The sequence below is a fragment of the Phocoena sinus genome, chromosome 11, assembly GCF_008692025.1.
Source record: "Phocoena sinus isolate mPhoSin1 chromosome 11, mPhoSin1.pri, whole genome shotgun sequence".
NCBI classification, from domain to species: Eukaryota; Metazoa; Chordata; class Mammalia; order Artiodactyla; family Phocoenidae; genus Phocoena; species Phocoena sinus.
The window spans coordinates 41,122,551-41,145,354 of NC_045773.1; the positions used below are offsets into that span (position 1 = coordinate 41,122,551).

At 58.6% G+C, this 22,804-nt stretch overlaps 1 protein-coding gene across 13 annotated transcripts; it reads left to right on the forward strand.

Moving 5' to 3' along the window:
* The first annotated feature begins 291 nt into the window (after nt 1–291).
* On the forward strand, nt 292–22,476 carry ALS2CL (ALS2 C-terminal like). Of its 13 annotated transcripts, none has more exons than XR_004352319.1 (28): nt 292–352; nt 993–1,108; nt 4,185–4,310; nt 5,080–5,278; nt 5,607–5,672; nt 6,119–6,284; nt 6,794–6,925; nt 7,631–7,750; nt 9,192–9,250; nt 9,394–9,460; nt 9,904–10,100; nt 11,189–11,254; nt 11,687–11,785; nt 11,876–12,037; nt 12,777–12,888; nt 14,010–14,087; nt 14,936–15,066; nt 16,270–16,443; nt 16,599–16,695; nt 16,860–17,017; nt 17,607–17,675; nt 18,594–18,767; nt 19,992–20,034; nt 20,636–20,665; nt 20,843–20,904; nt 20,997–21,160; nt 21,450–21,546; nt 21,966–22,476. XR_004352319.1 is itself a non-coding variant. In XM_032649986.1 (28 exons), exons 3-28 carry the CDS (start codon nt 4,208–4,210, stop codon nt 22,023–22,025), a joined length of 2,871 nt encoding a protein of 956 aa, XP_032505877.1. In that variant the 5' UTR covers nt 292–352; nt 993–1,108; nt 4,185–4,207; the 3' UTR covers nt 22,026–22,476. The 13 variants fall into 13 exon arrangements, 11 of the variants coding, with proteins under 11 accessions (XP_032505877.1, XP_032505883.1, XP_032505882.1 ...); XM_032649986.1 differs by having other exon boundaries at nt 21,011–21,160; XM_032649992.1 differs by having other exon boundaries at nt 18,639–18,767; nt 21,011–21,160.
* The last annotated feature ends 328 nt before the right edge of the window (nt 22,477–22,804 follow it).

Consider the following 22,804-nt stretch of genomic DNA (forward strand, 5'->3'; position numbering starts at 1 on the left):
GCGTGTGCGTGTGTGTGTTGGGGGGAGCGAGGGGCGGGTCAAGCTCCCACCTCCTCTCCTCCTTCTCCCAGCCCCCCACTGTGTCCCAGGAGACTTCAGACCCCGGAAGACTGCAGACTGAGACTTCAGGAGAGCCCTAGTGCACGGGGCAGATGGACGCCAAGCCCCGCCTACTTCCAGGCAGGACCCCGCCCTTGACTCGGAGCGGTACCCGGAGGCGAGGCGGGGACGGGGCATGGGGGTGGAGTGGCCTTCGGGGGTGGGGCCTGCAGGGGCGGGGCCGACGTGGGGCGGGCGTCCGCGAGAGAGCTACCGCGGCGGCTTTCCCGGCATGGGACCCCGCGCCGCACAGGTAAGGGAGGGCTGGAGGTCTCTCGTCTGGGGTAGAGCCCTTCTGCTCCCCGCCCCTCCTCGCTCCAGGTGGGACTTTAGTCTTCGGGCCGCCGCGCGCCGCCCCTCCACGACTCCTCGGTCCCTGGCAGCACTCACACCCGGCCCGTACGAGTTTGTCCGAAGGTCCCTCCCTCCCGGCGGGGTTCAGCTTCGTCCTCCCTGCCCCTTGGTCACCTTGTCACCACGGGACAGCCTCCCTGGGCCCGTGCCTGACATGAGGGCAGACAAACACGTGGGCAGTGCCCAGGGGCTTGGCCTGGGCTGTGGGGCGACCCCGCGGGGCCTCAGCCAGCCTGAGAGACTGCCAGGAGGAGGTGACGCGGGCTAGTATTGCTTGCAGTGAGAAGGCATGGGCAAATGCCTGGTGGTGGGAAGTGGATCCCATGTTTGGGAAATTCCAGCGACTACGCAGGAAGAGGAAGGAAAGCTGTGAAAAAAGCGACCAGAGAGGTTGGGAAGGTGGGGGGTGGGGTCTAGGACAAGAAGTCTGGAGCCACGGAAGGGCAGAGGAAGGGTGCCGGGGTAGGGTGGGGGGAGAGGCCCAGGTGGAGGCTGGGACCCGTCAGCTGTGACAGTTCAGCGCCCCCTCCCTTGGGCAGCCCCTCCCTCCTCTGCTGAGTTTGCTGGATGATCAAAGGGGGTTCCAAGGCAGCCCAGGAAAAAGCCTCCACAGCAAGCAGCACTTCCTTGCCTGTCCAGACCAGGAAATAACAGAGTGAGTACCATGACAGGGTGTGGCCCAGGGGCCTGAGGGGCCAGGCCTTGGAGGAGGCAAGGGAGAGAGGGACCCAGCATGGACAGAGGCCTAGAATGCAAGAGAGAGAAAGAGAGCGCGTGAGAGAGAGAGCAGGTCTGGCGGCTGGTTAGATTGCCGCGGGGACTGGCAGCTTACTCACCTGGACACGCCAAGACTAGCCAGTCTGTCCTCACCCCGCCCCATGGTGAACATGAAGCCTGCCTGGGAAGCCTAGGTACTTGCTGTGTGCCCTAAGGTGAGTCGCCCAGCCTTTCAGGTGAGCTTGGTGGGACTGGGAGCCAGAGGCCTGGGTCTGAGCCCTGTACATGCTCTACAGTTAGTGTCTCTGGGCCCTCCCATTCCTTTCTGGGCCTCAGTTTCCCCATATGTACATCGTGTGCAGTCTACTACTAAGGAACCTTAGAGCTGGATGGAGTGAGAGCGTGAGGAAGCCATGCCCTTAACCAGAGAGGAGAGGGTTGGAGGTGGGACTCCTGCCGGGTCCCTGTGGTGTTAGGTTCAGCACCTCTTCCTCCTCCCTCGCCAGTGTACACACTCAGGCACACTCACGCCTGGCCTGGCCCCTGCCCTCACACTCTCCTCATTGCCTGCGGGATGAAGCCCCAGAACTCCCTAGCCTGGGAGCAGAGGCTCTCGGGACCAACCAGACCAGATGTCTAGCCTCAACTGCAGTCTTCTCCCCACCCGCCGTCTCACCAGCCATGTTTAACCTCTGGCCTTTCCTCTGGGCAGTGTGACTCGGTTTCCTAGGGTTAGAGATCCTTTTGGGGCCACAGACCTGGCCAGTCTGTGTTGCCAGTGTTGCCAGTTTGTGTCGGTAAGACTCATCCTCAGGGGCCCCAGGCTGCACTGAGAGATAAGGGAGACTGAAGAGCAGGTCCCCATACCCAGAGGAGCTCCCCTCCACCGGTTTATGCTTTCTAGGGAGGACTAAAATAGTTTGAAAAGCTGTGATTTAGTCAGACCTTCATTTCGCAGAGGAGGTGATTGAAGCCCAGAGAAGAGCAGGGCTCTGGATAAGCTGGGGCATGGCCAGGGCCGAATAGCTGGGCAGAGGTCAGAAGGGGGTCCTGTGGGAGCTACTGAGGTGTGAGCCATGGGTCCAGGGTAAGGGAGCTTCTGCCAGCCCCATGGGGGCAAGGGGAGGAAGCCTAAAGGGGAGAGGAGTGCCCTGGGTGTGGCATTGGTTGGGGTGGGCCCCAGGTAAGTGTCGGGGATCTGATGTGCAAGGCCTCCCAACAGTGAGTTATCTGCTGCAGGTCCCCAGCTCACCCTGATCTGGTTCCTAGTCTGTACCTCCCATCCTGGCTGCACCCTCCCCCCTCCACCTTTAGCTGGTGTCCTCACCTCTCAGCTCAGACCCCGACAGACTGCCAGCTGAGGGTGGAAAGGTCACTTCCCAAAGGGTCTTTCCATTCCACCAGTTTCTGGAGATATGGGTGAGGGTCAGATGGGCCCAGGCCGCACTTGCTGTACCCCTGACTCCTTGGCTGTGTTGTCCTGGTATTCTGAGCTGACTTGGAGCAACCCTCCCCCAGTCCTCCACAGGGGGCTGGGGCTGCTGCAGGGGGCCAGCAGAAAGAGAAGCCTGCAGTTGGGTGTCCAGCCATTTCTCCTTCCTGCTTCTCCCTCCCAAGGCCTCACCCTCCTGAAGCAACAACAGCAGGAAAGGTGGGGCAGGAATGTCCTGGGCCTGGGCCCTTGGCCAGAGTTCTGAGGCACTCATCTCACTCTGCCCCAGAGCCAATTCTCTGGGAATTGTAGGCTCTGTCAGGAGCCTGGAATGCCCTTTGGTGTCTTTGGGGTTGGGTGGGGAGGGATGAGACCCCCTCTCATTTGATCCTTTGGGTCAGTCTGTATCTCCTCATATTATGTCTACAGCCCCACCGAGGTCAACCAACTCAGAGCCTCAGAGTGTCAGAGTCGGAGAGAGGCCGAGTCTGAGGGTCTGGGGTTAAAAGGCTCTCTAATTCTCAACCCTGAGATGTACAGTCACGTAATCTGGGCAGATGACCTCCTTTGCCAGGTCTGGTAGGAGAGGGCTGTGTCTGATTGGAGGATGCAGCCTGGCTATGGGGATGGGTTTGAACCCAGGCCCCTTGCTCCCCCTCCCTCCAGTCAGGAGGCTGCGTTCTCAGGTGATCCTGCTTTCTTGGAGGGTCCCGCTCTCCAGGGAAGGAGGTCCAAAGACCTGCCCACCCCCATGGCCCCCACCTCTGGAGTAGAACCCGTCCTGCAGCTTGCAGGGGGGCATGAAGTGTCTGGCTCCTGCCCACACTCACCTCACCCTCTCATGGCTTGGAATCATCTCCTCTGAAACTGTCACCAAGTCCGTGTCCCCAAGTCTGACTTTGAATCCCATCACTCCCCCACTCTGAGGCCCTCCATGGCTCCTCTGTTAGCCACTTAGGGAGCTCTTGGTGGGCCACCTGCAGAGCCTGGGCCTTCATGCCCATGAGCCTTTGCTCTCATGGTTCCCCCACCTGCATGCCTTGTCCTCCTCTCTGCCTCTTTATTTCTTGCCCATCCTTCATGGCTCCAGCAGGATATTTCCCACTTCTCCCAGACCTCTCCTACATATCCCTATTGGGTGACAGGGAGTCCTGAGCCATGGCCTTGCGATAAAGGCTGTGCTCCTCCGAGAGTATGTCCTTGTTTCCAGAGAGTCAGTGGAGAGAGGGGTAGGTCGGAGCACTACTAGATGTTACTCTGAGCCCTTGGGAGCCATGGTGGGTGTTTGAGCAGAGGAATGAGCAGGCCAGAGGGCTTAAGGAGCATCTGCCTTTTGGGTAAAAAATAGATGCTTCCCTTGGCAGTTCTGAGTCCTCTTTCCCACTCCTTCAGGCTCCCCTCAGCTGGGCCCACGTGGAGCATGAGCAGGGGTCACTGGCCAGTTCAGAAACTCCCCTTTGGGGTGACATGGGCTCCTTGCTCAGTTCTGAGGTAGGGTGGTCATGGGCCTTTTGGGCATATAGCCTGAGACGGCACCCTGCTCCCATGGCTGCTATTCGCTCTAATCTTGCTTGGTTCTCAGGCCCTGAGTCTGGCACCCTGGCCATGTGCAGCCCTGAGGAGGCAGCCCTGCTGCGGCTAGAGGAGGTCTTCTCAGCCACACTCGCACGCATCAACAGCTTTGTCCTCCAGCCCCTTCTGGAGGCCGGTGAGTTGAGGGGAGGGGGGCGGGATGCAGGAACCGTCCTAGAGACAGGAGTCCTCCCTTGTTGGACCTTCTGAGCTACAGCTTTCTCAGCTGCAAATGGGAGCGGTGACATTTGGTGTGGGTGTCTTCGGATGGATCCAGGGCCCTCACCCCCAGTTGCTGGCTGCTTCCTTCTCAAAGGGACCCCAGGGAACCAGGCTGTGAACCCCATTCTAGCCCAGACCTGCTGGGAACGGAGACAATGTTCCATCCCTCCCAGGGCACAGGCCTGGATTCTCTGCCTGAATTCTCATCTTGCTTTCACCCAGGGCATGACTGGAAGGCAGGATGCCCGGTTTACAAAATGACCTTGGGCAGGTGCCTTCCTCCTGGGGGCTCTGTTGGTGCTTCTGTGAATGGCAGGAGACTACAGAACCCTATGGGCTTCACATTCTGGACCTGAGGAAGCTCTGAAACTCAGGGGGGTTCTTGTACTTGGTGGCCCTAGGTCATCAGTGCTGTCCCTGTTTAGTGAGGAGGTGGACACGTGCCCCTGTTGAATCCACAAGGGTGCTGCCCACTGCTGTAGCCTGCCCATCCCTTGCTGAGATCAAGGGGGCACATGGGCTTCCAGTTCTGTCCCAAGGACCCCAGGGATGTGAGACCCTAGCTGCAGCTCCAGGGCTAGGGGTGCTGCTGCCCCTCCGGTGACCACCCAGGGCCTCTGCGTGCTCCCTGGAAGGTGGAGCGGCCCTGTTCCCCTCACAGTGTGCTTGTGCTCCTGCCCCAGCTCCAGAGCCCTCAGATCCCTGGGGCAGAGAGTGCCTACAGCTCCTGCAGCAGCTGCACAGGAGCTCCCAGCAGCTGTGGGAGGTGACGGAGGAAAGCCTGCGCTCACTGCAGGAGAGGCTGCGCCACCCGGACTCCATCAGTCTGGAATCCCTGCTGCTGCTGCACAGCGCTGACCATGTCTTGCAAGTCCACCTGGAGTAAGATAGCCAAGGCGGGGCTGGGGCCGGCACTGGGACTCACGTGGGTCAGGGCTTTGGCAAAGGTTTGGGTTCAGCCCTGGGTTTGGGTGTTAGCCTGGTGGCAGGCTCAGGCACCCCAGATCTGAGCCTGGTGGCCTCCCAGGGAAAAGAGACTGAGTTAGAATTGTCTAGTTGGGTCAGTTAAGACTCAAGGTCACCAGTGCCCAGAGCCAGGCCCTCAGGGCTGCAGCCACTCAGTGGGTGGGATCTGGGGACACCAGAAGGGCAGGGGCTTGGGTCTGGAGCTGAGCGTTGGGCTTGCTGGGTGTCCCTGTGCTACCTACAGGTACATCGAGTCCTACACAAGCTGTGTGGCAGTGCAGGCCTTTCAGAAGGCAGTAAAGAGGAGGAGGTGAGCATGGAATGCTGCAGTGGGCCTCTGAGTTGGGGGTGTCTGGGAGGGAGGGCTTAGAAGCCACGTCCCCAGAGCAGTGAGTGTCACGGCCCGGGACTCATCCTGAGCAATCCTGGCTCTAGCAATTACATGCTGATCCACACTGAAGAGAGGGAGGGAAGCCTAGTGAGGCTGTGAGCAGAATCCATATACCAACTAACGGGAGTGAACCTGGGGCGGGGAAGCATTCCTAATTGCTACTCAGGGTGGGCTTTAATCTCTGAGATACTGCTACCAAATCTCCAAGAGGGTCACTCAGCCACTGTTTTTCTGATGGGAGAGAGGTTTGGGGTCTGGGACTGTCCTGGGATCTGGGGGATTAGCCAGGGCAAGGGGGCAATGGTGGCAGGTGTGGGAACAGAGGAGGGGAGAGTGAAGGGGTGTGCGGCCCTCCCTCCACTCAGCGAGTACTGGCAGGGCCAGCGGAAGTCGCTGCAGCAGTTCCTGTCGGGCATGAGCTCAGAGGGCTCGGTGGGCACGGCGCTGGTCCAGGCTCTCCGCCAGCCACTCACCCATCATGTGCAGCACTGCATGCTCCTCCTGCTGAGCCTCAGGGACGCTGTCGGGGAGGTAGGTAGCAGGGGTGATGGGGAGCGGGGGGTGATTGCTGGTTATCAGGCCTGTCTCCCGTGGGGAAGCTGAGGGATGGGAGAAATGGGCCTCTGGCTCCGGGAACCTGCCTACTCAGGAACCCTGGTTTGAGAAGGACCTGGCCATGCCTTGGGGACATGGTCTTGTTCTGGGGGGGTTTGAAGGGATATGTCCTTGCCCTGGGGTATCTAAGGTACATGGCCCTGCCCTAGTGGAGCCAGCAGAGACCCAGAGAACAGATGTAGAATCATGTACTGGGTGTGAGGACACATGGCCCAGCCCCAGCTGGGGGAGTCATCGAATGGTCCTAAATCCCCTGGAAGCATCCTCCTACTGCCAGAGGAGGGGCTGGCAGGGAGAAAAGGGAAAACTTAGACTTAGACCCAGACCTCCTGACCGGTTGGGGCCAGGCCAGGGCTGGGGCAGTCACCACAGGGTGGGAGAAGATTCTGATAATACCCCACCCCGGCTGCTCTGTCCCCCTACAGAGTCACCCCACCCGGGAGCTGTTGGTGCACGCAGCCACCGTCTTTGGGAACTTGCAGTCCTTCATGAGGCAGGAGCTGGACCAGGCCATGGCCACGCAGGCCCTCTGGCACACTCTGAGCAGCCGGCTGCGGGTGAGTTCGAGGCCTGAGGGGCAGTTAGGGAAGGGGTTGCCATCCGGCAGGGGCCCGTTGGGTAGCTTGAGCTGCCTGCTTCCTGCTCCATGCCTCAGCTTCCCCACCTGGGTCGGGGGGCAGCGGCTAAAGCAGGTGTCTCTGACGTTCCCCTGTCCAGCCATCCTCACCCATTTGCTGAGCACCTCCTGGGCTGGGATGTGAGCTTCTGGCTCTGGGGAAGAGTGGTCAGCAGAATCGACCCTCTCTCCTGGGATGTCACTGAATGATTGCACCCCCGAGTCACTGCCCGTATTGCCCCTGCAGGAGGGAAAGTCCCCTGTGCTCTGACAGGGCGTGACGGGCTTGGGGCCCAGTGCAGCAGAGAATTAGGAGGACAAGTGAAGGGGACAGGAATTGCCAGAGAGAGGCAGGGATTGTAGAACCCTGGGTGAAAGTTGATGGGGGCTTGACTGGGGCCGTGGCCTGAGATGGGTTGGAGGAGGACAAAGTAAGGCTTCAAGAGAAGTTGTGCTGTCCTTCTGGGTATAGCCAGGAATGAACCCCCCCACCTTGGAGCCCCAGTGCCCATCACTGACCTGGGAGCCTCCAGGAGATGCTCAGAGTGTTGGGGGAGGTGCCTGGGGCAGAGGTGGGCAGTGGAGTGGCCAGCAGCATCCAGGACAGAGGTCCCTGAGCCTTGCACCTCCCTCCTCGCCTCACCAGGATGTGCTCTGTACCCCCGCTCACCGACTCTTGCAAGACAGCCAGGACATACCTGTGACGGTCACCCCGCTGAGGGCAGAGCGTGTGCTGCTCTTTGATGATGCCCTTGTCCTGCTACAGGTAGGGTGGGGCTGGCCAGAGGTCGTGGGGTCACAGTGGGGGTCTGAGGGCTGGTTGAAAAAAGGAGTAGGAAAGAGACATGTGGTTGGGAGCGAGAACTTGGGCCTGAGGAGGTGATGGGGGCAGAAGGGCAGAGTGCTAGGGTGGGGGCAGCAGGTGGAGCCATCCCTGAAGGAGTGTGGGCTATGGAGCAGGGCTCTTCCAGTCTCAGCTCTCCACAGCTGGTATCCCTGTTAAATGTCTTCCCCTCAGTTTCCTTACCTGTAAAGTGGGACACTTGTCAGTTTGTGCTTCAGCAGATGGCAGACAACTCCTAGTTGTCTTCCTCCAACCGGAGAGGAACCTCAGACAACGGTCATAAGTGGCCCATAGTGGCTGAGGAGGGCTGCGTGAACCATTCAGGGCACATGCAAGGCTTCTAGAGAGGAGTTCCATGTAGCAGCAGTGCCCGGGCTCTCGGCATTACAGAAGTCAGGAGGGAGCCAGTACTAGGGTTTGGGATTTGTTATGTGGCCCATAACCTTGGCTGTGCCTAGTTCCCCCTGAACTTATGTTACTCCTCTGATAGCCAGAGCACTGTCTTCTGTATCCCCCTAGAGTGTCAGCCTGGAACTCCCCTGCAGATAGGGAGGCTGAGGCCTAGAAGGGATGCTACTTGCCCATCCAAACCTATGTCTCCTGAAGCCTGGTTTTGGGGTTTTGATTCAGTTTGTTTCCCTCCACTCCCGATTTCACCCTCTGTGCTCCAGGTATGCTGACGAGATACTGTCACTAAAAGGTGCTGAGCCCTTTCCCACCTCTGGACCTTGGCACGTCCTGTTGTCTGTGCTGAATCCTCTCTTGTCCTGGCCCGTGTCTGGCACACTCCTCCTCCCCTTCAGGCCTGGGCCTGGTGCCGCTTCCACCTGTGTCTGTTGCCAGGTGAAAGGTCACTCTGCAAAATCTTCCAGAGGAAGGGAGGTTTGGTCTATCTCTCAGAGCAGGGATGACATTCCAAGTAGAAGGAAGAGCACATGCAAAAGTTCAGGCTGAGGAGAATTTGTGGCAAACTGGAGGAGGCCCAGGCAGTGGAGGGGAGTGGTCTGTGTGGTCTCAGGTGTCAGGCTCAGCCGTAGGGACCTTAGAGAGGTTTCCAGCAGGGGCTAACAAGATCCATGCTGCATTTCCAGAAGACCACTCTGGGGGCCCTGATGGAGCAGAATGTCGGGGGTGCGGGAGGCTTGTCCTGGGTTTCTGGCCAGGCCCTCGGGTGGGAAGGGAGGTGGAGGACCTGTCCTGGAGATGGGGAGCCGGCAGGGGTGGTGTGGGACTCAGTGCTGGGTGTGCCGCACTGAGCATGCTGGGGACACCCAGCGGTGTGCCAGCGAGCTGCTGCTTGGGAGCAAGCCCAGACCAGAGAATAGATGAGCGTCTTGCCCACCTGTGCCCCCTCTTCTTCCAGGGCCACAGTGTCCACACCTTTGATCTGAAGCTGGTGTGGGTGGAACCTGGGCAGGACGGGTAAGCACCCCCATCCAGTGACGCCCCAGGCCTTCCCTCCCTCTACCCCATGTAACCTGCCCACCCCAGGCCTCTGACTTGGGCCCTCCCTCAGCACCCTCCTGGACAGAGCTGGAGCCTACTCATTAGCTCCATCTGTCTAGGTGCATGTTTCACCTCCTCACGCCTGAGGAAGAGTTCTCCTTGTGCTCCAAGGACCCACAGGGCCGGGTGAGTGTGGGCAGACTGTGAATCCGGGGAGTGGGGTCAGGGGAGTGAGGGAAGGCGACAGGAGGGTAAGGGGAGGGCACAGGTATACAGCCCTGGAGGCTCGTTGGGAATGTCAAGCCTCTGGAGTCATGGTCAGAGTGAGTCAGGGGTCCGCCTGGGCTCAGGCATCAGAATGCCTACGGGAACACTTGCTTTTCTCTGTGAAGCCAGGGTTGGGGCCTGTTCGAAGGTTCTGTTTGGCCTCTCTGGGCAGGCCCGAAGCTGCAAACAAGTATTCAGGTCTGAATGAGGCCCCAGGGAGCAGCACGGGAGCCGTTGGAGGTCCCCGCAAGTGATAAGAGTGGGTGTGGGTAGGGTGATACCTGTTGCCGCCCCAGGAGGCTTCCTAGAGGGGCTGCCTCCAGCAGCAGTGGCCTGTCCTGTGTTTCCCTGTCCCCCCGCAGGTGGCCTGGCAGTGGAAGGTCACCCAGGCTGTGTGCCAGACCTTGCGTGGGAAGAAGGACTTCCCGGTGCTGGGGGCGGGCCTGGAGCCTTCTGAACCCCCCATCTGCCGCTATGGAGCATACACCTTCCGTGCGGAGGGCCGCTTCAGCCAGGCCACCTATGAGGGCGAGTGGTATGGTGGCAGGCCCCATGGCAAGTGAGTGACCGAGGAGGCTCTGGGCCAAGCAAGGCAGGGATCCTCCTGGGAGTCTGAGGGGCAGACAGGACCCATATGGACCTAATTGCCTCGGGGCATGAACCAAAGGCTGTTACCCCCCTGTGGTGAAATCTGTTTGTCCCCCACAGTCTCTCTTAAGTCCTCTTGGACAGGACCTGGCCCACTGTAGGTTTGTGCCAGATACAGTCTTGATGGCAGTGAGTCTACCGAGCGTGGGGCAGACATCAGGAAGCTGACCTGCAGGGCCCACAGTTACCATTCTGTTCTCAGGCGAGTGGAAGAAAACTCTCATGTCTACATAGCATTGTCTGGTGGTGGTAGAAATGTTTTGCAGACATTCTGTCTTCATCAGTCCTTACATGAATGCTCTGGGGGAGTGTTATCACCCCCTTTAGGTGATAGGTGCAGAAGCTGAGGCCCAGAGACTGGCATGACTTTCCCCAGGCCTCAGGGCAGGTTCTAGGGTGAACCTGGCCTCAGTTGCAGGTCGACACGACCCCACAGGCAGATAGGCTTTTGAAGAACATGGCCCCAACTTGTGCTACAGCTGGCGAAACCAAGGCCCAGAAAGCAGAAAGGACTCGCCAAGGTTACGCTTGCAAGCATTCCACTCATTTCTGATACCCTGCCTGCTTCCAGAAAGGGCTTGAGGAAGCTTATGAACAAAAACACAGAAAAAGCAATGCTGTGTCAGAAGAGGAGACAAGGATGGTAGAAACCCCACTGACTAGCACTTGGCTTGAGCTTGAAGGTTAGCTCTGAGCTTCCTGTTGGTCAAGGGAAAAAGGCAACCTGGATGCTTCCAGAGCTCTCCCTGCTGGGTGTGGAGCACACTCTGTGAGGCTGCTGGGGCCATTGTGCCAGGAGTAGAGAAGGGCTGAGAGCCCATGTGGGGCCATAAAGCTCAGAGAAGAAGACCGAGTTGGGGCAGAGAGTCCAGTCCAAGGGGGATCGAGGCCTCGGAGAGAGTCTGCGGCAGAGGTTGGCTGGGGGTCTTGTGTGTGTTGAAGGTCTGGTGGGTCTGATGCCCATGGACCTGATGCCCGTGGACCTCGACTGTGTTACAGGGGAACCCTGAAGTGGCCAGACGGGCGGAATCATGTGGGGGATTTCTGCCAGGGCCTGGAGCACGGGTAAGGCTGGGGCTGACACAGGACTGTGTGGTGGGCAGGCAGGGAGTGGTTTCCACCCCTCTCCACTGTCACCAGCCTGGCCCCATCCTACATTCCCAAACCTCAAGCAGAAACTTGGAGGCCATGTGGTCCAGCTCCACTCATTGTCCTAAAGGGGAAACTAGGCCTGAGGAGGGGGGCAGGTCATGGAGGGAGTGGTCCAGGGCCAGAAGGCCCTCCCAGAGTGCATGGGGGTTGGGGTGGAGATGGGGTGTCCTGAGGGGCCCTAGGGAACAAGATGGGGCTCAGCACCTCTCAGATTCTCCCCATCGTCTGAGAAGGCCCCTTGGAAGAGCAGGGACACTCCTGGGCATGGAGGGGCTGTGACAGGTGTCTTGGGCCAGGGCTGTGTCCCCAGTGCTGACTTCCCTCCCTGCCCACCCACACTGGCAGCTTTGGCATCCGCCTGGTGCCCCAGGCCTCCGAGGATAAGTTTGACTGTTACAAGTGCCACTGGCGGGAAGGCAGCATGTGCGGCTATGGCATCTGTGAGTAAGTGACCCTTGGCCTGATGGTAGGAGAGGCTCATGGGACAGGCTCGTCCTCTGGGAGGCAGGGCCAGCCATTGGTGACCCTCCGCAGGTACAGCACCAGCGAGGTGTACAAGGGCTACTTTCAGGAAGGCCTGCGGCATGGATTTGGGGTCCTTGAGAGCACCCCGCAGACCCCTCAGCCCTGCAGGTACACGGGCCACTGGGAGAGGGGCCAGAGGAGTGGCTATGGCGTCCAGGACGACGGCGACAGGTGAGTGCTCTGCAGCCCCACACCAGGATTGAGGGGCAGAGGGGCCCTCACAGACCAAATGCCTCAGGGCCCGGGTTCCCTGTCGTCACTGGGTCCATTCTGTCTGTCCCCCAGAGTCTCTCTGAAGCCCCTCACTTTCTTTCCACTCCCTCGGTTGTTGCTGAGGCTCAGGATGAGGGACCCCGACCTTGACTGCAGGAGCCCCCCCAACTCTGGCCCCTCCCTGCGCTTTCAGAGAGGAGTTTCTGACCCCCTGATCTGGTCCTATCAAAGGATCACAGCCCTTCCAGGCTCTCTGGGCTGAGACAGAGCCCAGTGTCCTTGGCCTGACATTTGAGGCCTTGCCTGCTCCTCTGACCTCATGCCTGCCATGCCACCCGTGTGGCCCCTAGCCTTTTAGACCACTGAACGCCCCCACGTATCTATCGTACACTCCTGCCTCAATGGCTTTGCATATGTTAAGTGGCACCCTAACTTACTCCATCTGTCCTTCCTGCCACCTCTCCCGGGAAGCCTGCCAGGATGCCTTCCCCCAGGCAGGCTCCCTTCCTCCTCCACCCTCGTTCCTCCTGCGGGTCCTCACCTCACCTGCCCTATGTCTGACTTGAGTGGATTCAGGCCATGTCATTGCTCCTTATCTGACCCCTGCCCCCCACCCCGGTCCCATGCCAGCAGAACACACAGAAGGTGCATGGGAACAATTCTGATCCAACTCTGGCCCTACTCTCTCCTCCCCCAGGGGTGAGCGCTATATTGGCATGTGGCAGGCTGACCAGCGCCATGGCCGAGGGGTCGTGGTCACCCAGGCGGGTGTCTGCTACCAGGGGACCTTCCAGGCAGACAAGATGGTGGTGAGTGCAGTGACCCACGTGTGTCCTGAGCTACCCTTTCCCTGCTCTGGGGGCTCCAAAGCTGAACTGAGACTGGTCAGGGGTGGATGGGGCAGGAAGCAGGGTTCCGACGTGCTGGAGGGAGCCAGAACCTGGGCAGGAATCCAGTTCTGCCACCTACCTACCCTGGCCTTGGCCAAGTCCCTGCCCCTCCCAGCCTCAGTTTTCCCATCAGCAGCTCAGGTGAACTGCTTATCGTAACGACTCACTAAAATAGCAACAATGAAGTGCATAGTAATGAGGATGCCAGCAGCCTCTACTACCCATGTTTATAGACCCCTAACTGGGTGTCTAGCTCTGGGCTAAGCCTCGAAACATAATCTCATGGGATCCTCCCAGTAGCCCTGGGGTCATGTTATTGTCCCTAGTGTAAAAGTGACAAACGTGAGGCTCAGAGAGGTCAGAAAACCTGCCCACTGTCGCCTTCTCTTGAGTGTCAGAACTGAGGCTCAAGCGCAGGTCTCCCGTGCCCGGGCATAGCCCTCACCTTCTGCCTCACCCACACCCTGCCGGGTGCTTGGCACATAGTGAAGCTCTGGCCTGATGGCCGTTACTGATATTGTGGCTTGTTTGTTTATCTATACTTTGTCCTGGAAAGGATTGAAGGAGGAAGAAAAGGTAAGAATAGGCACCTAAGGTAGATTCAGAAATAAGTAGAAGGCGAATTGTGTCCCATTTGGTTCTGAGCTTCCTGGCAGCCAGTGCAGCACAGGAGCCAGATCAGCTCCACGGCCCCCGGGGTCAGTGACAGGGAAGTGGGGATGGTTCAGGAAAAGCCCAGTACTTCCTGAGCTGTAGGTGGGAAGGAAGGGTCCCCCAGGAGGCTTCTGGAGAGAGGCTGCTGGAGGGGAGGAGCCAGGTCCCAGGGTGTTGGTCAAGGTAACCCAGGGTCGAGGTCCATGGGCCTTGTGCTCAGTGCTCAGAAGGCCAGGGGCTGGCATCCCACCTAGGCACAGTCCTGGGAGGTATGGCAGGGCTCAGGACCCTTCTGCCCATGGGTCACTGCCCACCTCCCCTCCCCACCGCCAGTCTTCTGGCCCTTCCTAACCCACTGCCCCTACCCTCCCCGCTTCCTTCCCTAGGGCCCAGGGATCCTTCTCTCTGAAGATGACTCCTTGTATGAGGGCACCTTCACCAGGGACCTGACCTTCGTGGGGAAGGTGAGAGCCACAGAGACCTTACTCCACTCCCTGCTGAGACCTTGGCTGGGGTCTGTAATCTTCCTGCTTGGATTTAGGGCTGAGGGTAGGTGGAGCAGGTAAGGGAGGGCCTCTCCCATCTCCACTACATCTAGGGGGTGGATACAGTGACAATTCCCTGCTGCGGAGGTGTGATTTGATCGGGTGTGAGTCAAGAGGGGATAGGTAGGCTTGCCTTGGGTGCAGAGGGTGCTGGTGGTCTCCTGGCTGTGTCCCCTCCTGGCCCCCAAGATAGGGATCCACCCCCTCCACCACCACCATCAGTGCCTTGGGCAGGTGCCCCTGGAGGCATTGTCCTTCAGTATGTTTCTGTCTGAGCTGACCTCGCAGAAGGCAGTTGTATCCCTGCTGGGGCCTTTGGAAATGTGGGGGCTATTTGACTGGCGGGTACTATGGCATCTAGTGGATGGAGACTAGGAATGCTGTGAATGGGACAGTCGCATGCAGCAAGGAATTGCCCCTCCTCAAGGCCGGTAATACCTCATGTCCTCCCGAGGCCTCTGCCTACTTCTGGACCCAGTGGTGGTCCTCCCCACTCTGACCTGTGAGTCCCTTCTCTGTCTCCCTCGCCGTTTCCTGCCTCAGAGGTGAGCCCCTTGGTGGTGGGCACAGGCAGGGGCTCCTGCAGGGGTGGAGGATTATGAGCCCCTTGGGGTGGGGCAGATTGAATGGATGGTGGGAAGGCCATCCATCAGTTTCTAGCCTCTGTGACCCGGGATGGACAGGCATGAGGCCTGTCATGATGGGATGGAAGGGCAGCTGGACAGACAGATGGACAGGCATCCCTGCATCTGTCTCCTGGCTTCCAGGGCAAGGTCACCTTCCCTAATGGCTTCACCCTGGAGGGCTCTTTTGGCAGTGGGGCAGGGAGAGGACTGCATACCCAGGGTGTGCTGGACACAGCTGCCCTCCCTCCAGATCCAGGCAGTACCCGCAAGAGGTGAGAGACTGACCGTCTGGCCTGTGTATTCTGAAGCCTTTCTGGGGGGGGGGGGGTGTCTGTGTGTGTCTATGTTTCTACCCTAAAGACTCAGGTCTCATTAGAACGGCTTTTCTGTACCTCCTCCTAGCTCTTTGGAGAGTTCAGAGAGCTCAGGTCACATAGCCCTTGTCAGAGACTCTTGGAATTAAGGGCTATGTGACGGTAACTCCACATGCCACAAAACTGGAGAAAAATACTATGTGTAGGCTTTGCTTAGACCCTGCTTTTATTCTAGGAAGGGTACAAGACAGTTTATGAAACAAAACAAACAAGAATAGGATAGAAAATTAAAGTGTGAGTTGAGCTTACAAGAAAGGGAGGTGCAGATAGGCCTTATAATCAAGCATTAGCCTGGCTCTGAGTTCCCTGGCAGCCAGGGTAAAGAAGGAAGCTTACTAAGTGGAATCTCTGTCCCTATCATGGGGTATTTGAGAAGAGGATGGACTTCTTCCCTATGGGGACAGAGTTCTTCCTTGGAAAACCGTTGTTCAAGTGGTGACTCTTACTATGTCTCTTGAGGTGTGGGTGGTGGTTCTAATGGTGCCAGCCAGCATTTCACATGTTGTTTACTTGACACATTGTCCCTGCATGTTTCTTTTCCCTGACAGCAGGAGCTAGAAGTGGATGGCAAACCCTAGGGGTGTGAGCCCGGGTCGGGTGCAGGTGTAGGAAAATCTATGAGCGTGACATGGGAGAGCAGTGCTCCATTAGACACTGCACCAGACACACACACGGCCAGACCCCTAAGCCTATTGGCTGAGACAGGATCAAGCTCAGGAAGGACCCAGGTGTGGTAGGAGGGAGAGCAGGGTCCCGTGACGGGGGAATCCTGGGATTTGGGCCCTGGTCTCTCTTAGGCCAAGACCCCACTCTCTGGACTTGGCCTTCAGCTCTCCAGATCTTTCTGTTTCTTTTCCAGTGCTCTGCGTGCCCTTGTCTCTTTTCTCTACCGTGGAGTAGATTCTCTCTGACCCTTCTCTGCCTCCTGTTTCTCCTCCTGGAGCCTTGGAGGTCAGGCCGCTCTGCATCCCCCACTCCACCCACCCCACCTGGGCCCTGACTCTGGGCCAGGCTGGGTATCCCCACCTCTCCAAGGGCTGAACAGGGTCCTGCCCAGCATGGCTCCATCCCTATCCATGTCCCCCACTGCCTCCATCGCAGGCAGCTGGGCCTGGGCGTCTTCCCCGTGGAGAGCCGCTGGCAGGGCGTCTATGGCCCCTTCCAGGACTTTGTTCAAGCCGGCTGCCCTGGAGACCTGCAGGAGGCCCTGCTGGGCTTCCACGTGCAGAGCTCAAGGGAGCTGCGCAAGTCCCAGGAGTACCTGTGCTGCGAGAGGTGAGGCCCAGGCATGCGTGGGCGTGTGTACCCATAGGGCATCCAGAGCTCAGTGTTGGGGTCAGTGGGGCTCTGAGTTGGCCAGGGGAGGAAGGCTTCCCAGAGAGGGCAGGCCTGGGCGTGGGTGAGAGACGTGTGTGTGTGTGGTGCCCCAGGACCCACCCCGAGGACCACGCAGGCAGAATGGAGGACATCCTGGAGGAGCTGCTGCAGCACCGGGCGCCCGAGGCCCTGCAGCAGTGCCTCAGGAAGGTAAGGGCTCAGGGGAGGGTGCTGACCAGAGGGGACAGGCCTGCCTGTGGGCCCTTGCTGAGAGTGCCTCGGTGCTCCCATCGAAGAAGTGGGGTCTTGCGTGGGCATGCTGTGCTCCAGCCCACGGTGCTGAGTATCTCTTTGTTGCCTTTGCACCTGCCCAGGCCCTGAGCAACTCTCTGCATCCCCTGGGAAAGCTGCTCCGGACTCTGATGCTGACCTTCCAGGCCACATACTCAGGCATTGGGGCCAACAAGCACCTGCAGGGGCTGGCGCAGGAGGAGGTGAAGCAGCACGCCCAGGAACTCTGGGCCGCCTACAGGTGAGCTTGGTGGCACATGGGGACAACCACTGCACTGTGACCCCAGGGCGGGGTGTGGGGGGAGCTCTGCCCTTTCCAAGCATCAGCTCTGCCTGGTGCCCTGGGTAGGAAGGGTGCCTTTGCCTTGGGTCTGGATCGAGAAAGAAACAGAGGGTGGGTTGGTTAATATGCAGCTGGTGAGCATAGGGGTTAGAGGGTGGGGAGGTGATAGCAAGGCCTGACTGCAGCCAGAGTCCAAGCCCCAGCCAGGCCCTGGGCTAGCCCTGACCCCAGGAGAACTCTAACCGCACTGCAAACGGAGCCTGACCTGGGCTCAGACACCATCTCCCGTCCTGTCCCGGCTGAGCTGTGACCTCGTCAAACGCTATAAACTGAAACCTTAGATGCTGCAGGTAGTGCTCTTGTAGGGTTCCAGGACACTCGGGCAGACATCCCGTACTCCCAGCCTCCTCACTGCTGGGGTTTGGGCCACTGGGCTCTGCAGTCCTCAGGCTCCATGGTTCTGGGGGTGGAGCCCACCTGCCTGGCCTTTGGTGACTCCCATTCTGTGGGAGATGGCAGCCACGCTGCCCCTCCCTTTGGTTTGCAGGGGTCTGCTGCAGGTTGCCTTACAGTGCAAGGGCCAGGCCCCAGAGGAAGATCAAGATGCAGAGACAAGGTGACTGCCCCCATTAGGTCTGTGGGGTTCTCTGCCTTGGTGCAGCCAGGCTCGGGTCCTGGGAGTCCTTATACCTTTGCTTCTGGGCCCTCCTTCGGGGGAAAAGGGTATTTCTTGGGAAATGTTAGGGGTTCATGCTATTGACCAAATATTGCTCATTGACCATTCAAGAATCAGAATGATCCATGACCTCTCTTCCTTGAGCAACCTGGGGAGGGGCACTGCCACAGTGCATCAAATGCATCTTTGTTCTAAACGTGTTATCCCACCCTCATCTCTTGGGTGTATGGAGGGTTAGCAGCTGCCTCAGGCACCTCCTTCTCCCTGTGCACAGATGTGGAAACTGAGGCCTGGCAGGGGCTGAGCCTGAGGTCACACAGAGCAGGAATTAAGTGGGTCATTAAATCTGTCTCCCCAGTCCCCTGAGACCAAACCTTAAAATTTGCCTTCAGATTCCAGGCCCAGAGATCCTGATCAGAGAGGTCTTTCTGTTACTGCATTGCAGGAGGCATGGGAAATGGGGTTAGACATTAGGGAGAACTTCCCCCTGAGTCCTAGGGAGCACAGAAAACTAGGAGGCAGAACTGGACTAGCTTGGAACGGCTGCTGAGAGCTTTGCTGCAGGTCACTCATCTATCAAGGCCCTGGTTTTGCTTTCAATTAAATGGGGATCAAAATTCTGCCTCAGCTGCCATATTGGTTCTCAAAGTCAAGTGAGAGTGTGAGGTAGTCACAGATGACAATTGGTTGTGAAATGACTAAGAACAGGCTGGGAAGGGTTTTCTCCGGGGTGGAGGAGGCTGGAGGCAGGAACACTGTGGTGGGACGAGGAGTTCTGTGGACTCTTTGAGGGGCAGCCCAAGTAGATCCCCACGCCCACCCTGCTGACCCTGACCTGTCCTGGTGGCTCTCACTCAGGGACCTGCAGGTGCACAGATTGATGCTACCCCTTGTCCTGCCCAGCTTCTACTCGGAGCTCTTCACTCTCTACCTGCTTCTTCATGAGAGGGAGGACAGCCTCTACAGCCAGGGCATTGCCAACCTTAGCCTCTTCCCCGACACCAAGCTGCTTGAGTTCCTGGATGTACAGAAGTAAGCCTCCCTACCATGCCACGATTGCCAGAGTCCTTGTGTAGCAGAGGGTACAAACCCAAATTGTCTTCAGCAAAAAAGCGGGGAGGTTAATTGGCTCGTGTACCCATGAAGTTCTAAGGTGTGGCTAGATTCAGGTGTGGCTGGATCTGGGTGTCCAGCTGCATGATAAAGGAAGCAACTTCTCTCGTTCTCTGTTGGGCTCTCTGGCTCCCCCGTATGGTGACAAATATGGTACCAGCCACTCGAGGTTTATATTCTCCCAGCTCAGGCCCCACAGGGAGCTGGTGTCTCCTTCCCAACAGCTCCAGCAGAGCCTCTGAAGTTCCTCCCTGGCTTGGCTGGGGTCTTGAATGTGCCCCTGAATGCTGGCTGTGGCCCAGATTGGCCAGGCTGGCCTCAATATCTACCACTGGGGCTGGGGCAAGGTCGCCTGCTCCCAGCTCTTGGACTGAGAGTGGGAGAGGGGAGATCCTCAAGGGGAAACTGAGGACTGTTCCGGAAGTAGGTCAGAGCCTCCCTTCCGCCCTCAGTCATCAAAATGTTCTTCTCCATGCCCCTTTGATCCATTGATACTACCAGTGTTGAGGGCATGAACGCACTCTCTTCTCCCACACCTGGTTCCCTTTGTCTCAAGGTGATGGCGCTTCCCATTCCCCCTCCTGCCAAAAAACCTTGTTTCCCCTTCCGATGTGGTGAATGTTTCCTGTATCTGACCAGGCACCAGCCCAGAGACCTGGTTGTCCATGACTTTGCAAGAGTCCCTCCTCCCCACCCCTCCTGCTGCCTCGGTGCCGCCTCCTCCATGCTGGCCTCCCTGCTCCATTGGCTCTATTTGCCTTGCATGGCATCCCTACTTCTCGCCAGCCTGGGCCAGCTCACTGAGCCCCTGGAGCAGTCTCTACCACTGAGCTCTCTGGCCTGACCCCCAGGACTTTGCCTAGGAGGGTCCCCTGGCCTGCAGCACTAACCCTCTGTCTCCTCATTGTGTTCCAGTCCCACTCGTATTTTGGGGCTACATGGAGGGCTGCCCTCTCAGGGCATCCCTCCTGCCCTCCTCTTGCCTGGGCTTCACACAAGTGTTCCCAGATGCCATTGTGCATCCCCTGCCCCTTTCCCCTGCTCAGCCCTCCTGGGGGACATGGAGGTGCAGGAAATTTGCCCTCTGACCTCAGACCCTCAGACCTGGTCCTGGCAGAGCTTCCCATCTTGCTTTAATTTCAGGCACCTGTGGCCCCTCAAGGACCTCACGCTGACGACCAATCAGGTGAGAGTGTGGGCCCATTACCTGCCTAGGAGAGGGAGGTCTGAGCCTGAGCTGGGCCCCCAGGTTTGCCCAGCCTTCCGAGCAGCTCTCTGCCTCATGGTCACTGGTCAGAAGCTGCATAGGCGGGTGAGGGAGGATATGGCAGGCTTTCTGCACTGTTCTGATTTCCCATGTGGATGAGTGTACAGCCACAGTGACCAGGTTCAAGCTTAGGTTCCACCCTTTTACTGGCTGTACGACCTTGGGTGAGATACTTGATCTCCATGCCTCAGTTTTCCCATCTGTAGAAGTAGTCCCTGATGCGGTACTAGTACTACCTCCTGTGATTGTTGTCGGGTGATGTGGGCCAGAACACGAGGGGCATTGGTTCTCAAAGTGCGTTTGCTGGATTGGCAGCATCAGCGTTGTCTGGGAGCCTGTTAGAAAAGCAGATTCTTGAACCCATCCCAGACCTACTGAGTCAGAGACTCAGGGAGTGAACTTGGAATTTGTGTTTCAACAAGCCCTGGGACTCAAGAACCATTGACATAGAACTGGGCGGCACCCAGTGACCATTGGCTGTTATGATTCTTATCTTCTTTTTCCATTTTGATCCTCCCAGCGTCCTGGAGACCATTTACCCCACTTTACAGTTGAGTAGACTGAGGCTTACAGTGGATCTGTGACCTTCCCTGGGTCACTCAACCCTCTGGGCAGAGCTGTCCTGAAGCCAGTGATGGGGAAGGGGGTGGATGGTGAGGGGCTCGGGGGCCAGCCCTGACCCTGGGTAAGAGGAGGTTTCATCTAACCCACTCCCCCAACCACGCAGAGATACTCCCTAGTCAGAGACGAGTGCTTCCTGTCAGCCACGGAATGTCTGCAGAAGATGATGTGAGCCACACCCCAGGGAGGGTGGGTGTGGGTGGCAGGAGTGTTGGGGCCCCTGGTTGGGACTGAACCTGAGGGCCTTGATCTGGAGCCAGCTACCCTGCTGCAGCACCACGGTGGACCCCCGGGAGAAGCTGGAGGTGCTGGAGAGGACATACAGGGAAATTGAGGCCACTGTGTCACGGATGCTCGGCCAGGAGCACAAGCTGCCCATGGACGACCTGCTGCCGCTGCTCGTCTACGTGGTGTCGCGTGCCCAGTGAGCCCCAGCTGGGGGCGGGCTGCAGGAGGTCCCCTTCCCACCCTGCCCACCCCCAACCAAGACATACTCCAAAGTCTTTGAACATGGGGGTTTATGGGCACAGCCTTTCTTGGTACACATGGGGAAGCTGAGGCCCAGAGAGGCCCACCCAGGGTCCTGTGGGGGCCAAACTCAGAGCAGGGACCAGGTGTCCAGCCACCCAGGCCAGAGCTCCTTCCCGGCTGCTGGATGCCTGTCCCTGATAGGTCCCCTTTTCCCTCTCGTTGTGGTGGCGGTGGTTCTCCAGAATCCAGCACCTGGGAGCCGAGATCCACCTGATCCGTGATATGATGGCCCCTATCCACACAGGGGGCCTGTATGACTTCTTGCTCACGGCCCTGGAGGTGAGGGACAGAGGCGGTGGGCCAGGCAGAAATGCCCTGGCCACTGGGGCAGACCCCTTTCACCCCAGACACCATCGCGGGGATGAGCTCAAATTCACAGCTTCTGTGTGTCTCCATGGGAAGGGTCCTCACAGAGCCACTGCTCTTGCCCTTGTTAGAAGGGGCTGGGTGGGGGGGAGGTGGGCACAGTGCATCCTGGCCCTCGGATCCCCAGGGCTGAGTGTGTTCCAGGCTGCATCCCTGAGCACAATAGGTGAGGGAAGGAGCCATTTCCTTGCAGACTGTGGCTGAGGGCTGAGTCGGAGACATAGTGGTCCAGGCCCGGGAGGTGGGTGCGCCCCAATGTCAGGCCCTAGAGCCTGTGCATGTGGCTGAAGCGGGCAGGCCAGCTGGCTTCAGCCTCACCTCTCTCCCGCCAGTCCTGTTACGAGCACATCCAGAAGGAGGACATGAGGCTGCATCGCTTGCCCAGCCGCTAGAACTCCAGGGAGCCGTGGTAGCTCAGCTTCTCCTGGACAAACTGCAGAGCTGAGAGGGGCCGCCGTGGAATTCCCGTGGAGTGAGCGTGGCCCACTCTGGCCCTTGTGGCCCACAGGACAGAAGGCAGGATGAGCCCTGGAGGTGGCTCTTGGGGGAGATGAGCGTTTAATTTCTCGCAGGGAGATGCTGCTGCTGTCCTGACTGGGAGGAGGGTGAGGGTGATGGGTGTGGCCCCAGAGCTGGTGGTTTCCCCTCCCCCTGCCCCCTGCCACTCTCTAGGCCAGCCTTGGATGAGCTTCTTGACCAGCAGCAGCTCATGGACTGGGGGCAAGGAGCCCCTGGCCTCTCCTTGCCTCATCCTTGCCTCCAAGTTATTGAGCCTCTCTGGGCCTCAGTGTTGCCATCTGTAAAATGGTGGACTACATGGTCTGTAAAGGGCCTTCCATCCATCTTGCTGACTTCTGGCGTCCTTCCGTAAGTCTGACTTTGGTCTGTTAGGCCGTAACTGAAGTTCTTGTGTCTCGGGTGGTGTCATTCCATTTCTCCTCTCCTGGTCAGAGGCTCCAAGCTGCTAGTGACAGCTCCGTTTATTGGGCTTTTTTCCCATGAGTTGTCTCCTGTGGACCTGCCTTCTTCCCGACTGCCCCAGGGCAGAGCTGGCCTCTCAGGGCTGCAAGGCAGGAACAGCTCCACCTCCACCCTGACCTGCTGGGTGGCCTATGGCAAGGCCCTTCCCCTTGCTGGGTATGCAATTGAGAGCGTGGGCTTGGGGGTCTCT

Excerpts from the sequence above, each read along its gene's own strand:
- ALS2CL (XM_032649986.1), top strand. The coding sequence starts at position 4,208 with ATGTGCAGCCCTGAGGAGGCAGCCCTGCTGCGGCTAGAGGAGGTCTTC. Across the intron at positions 10,101-11,188 it reads GGTGGCAGGCCCCATGGCAA|GGGAACCCTGAAGTGGCCAG; the intron begins GTGAGTGACCGA and ends ACTGTGTTACAG. Across the intron at positions 15,067-16,269 it reads CCAGGCAGTACCCGCAAGAG|GCAGCTGGGCCTGGGCGTCT; the intron begins GTGAGAGACTGA and ends CCTCCATCGCAG.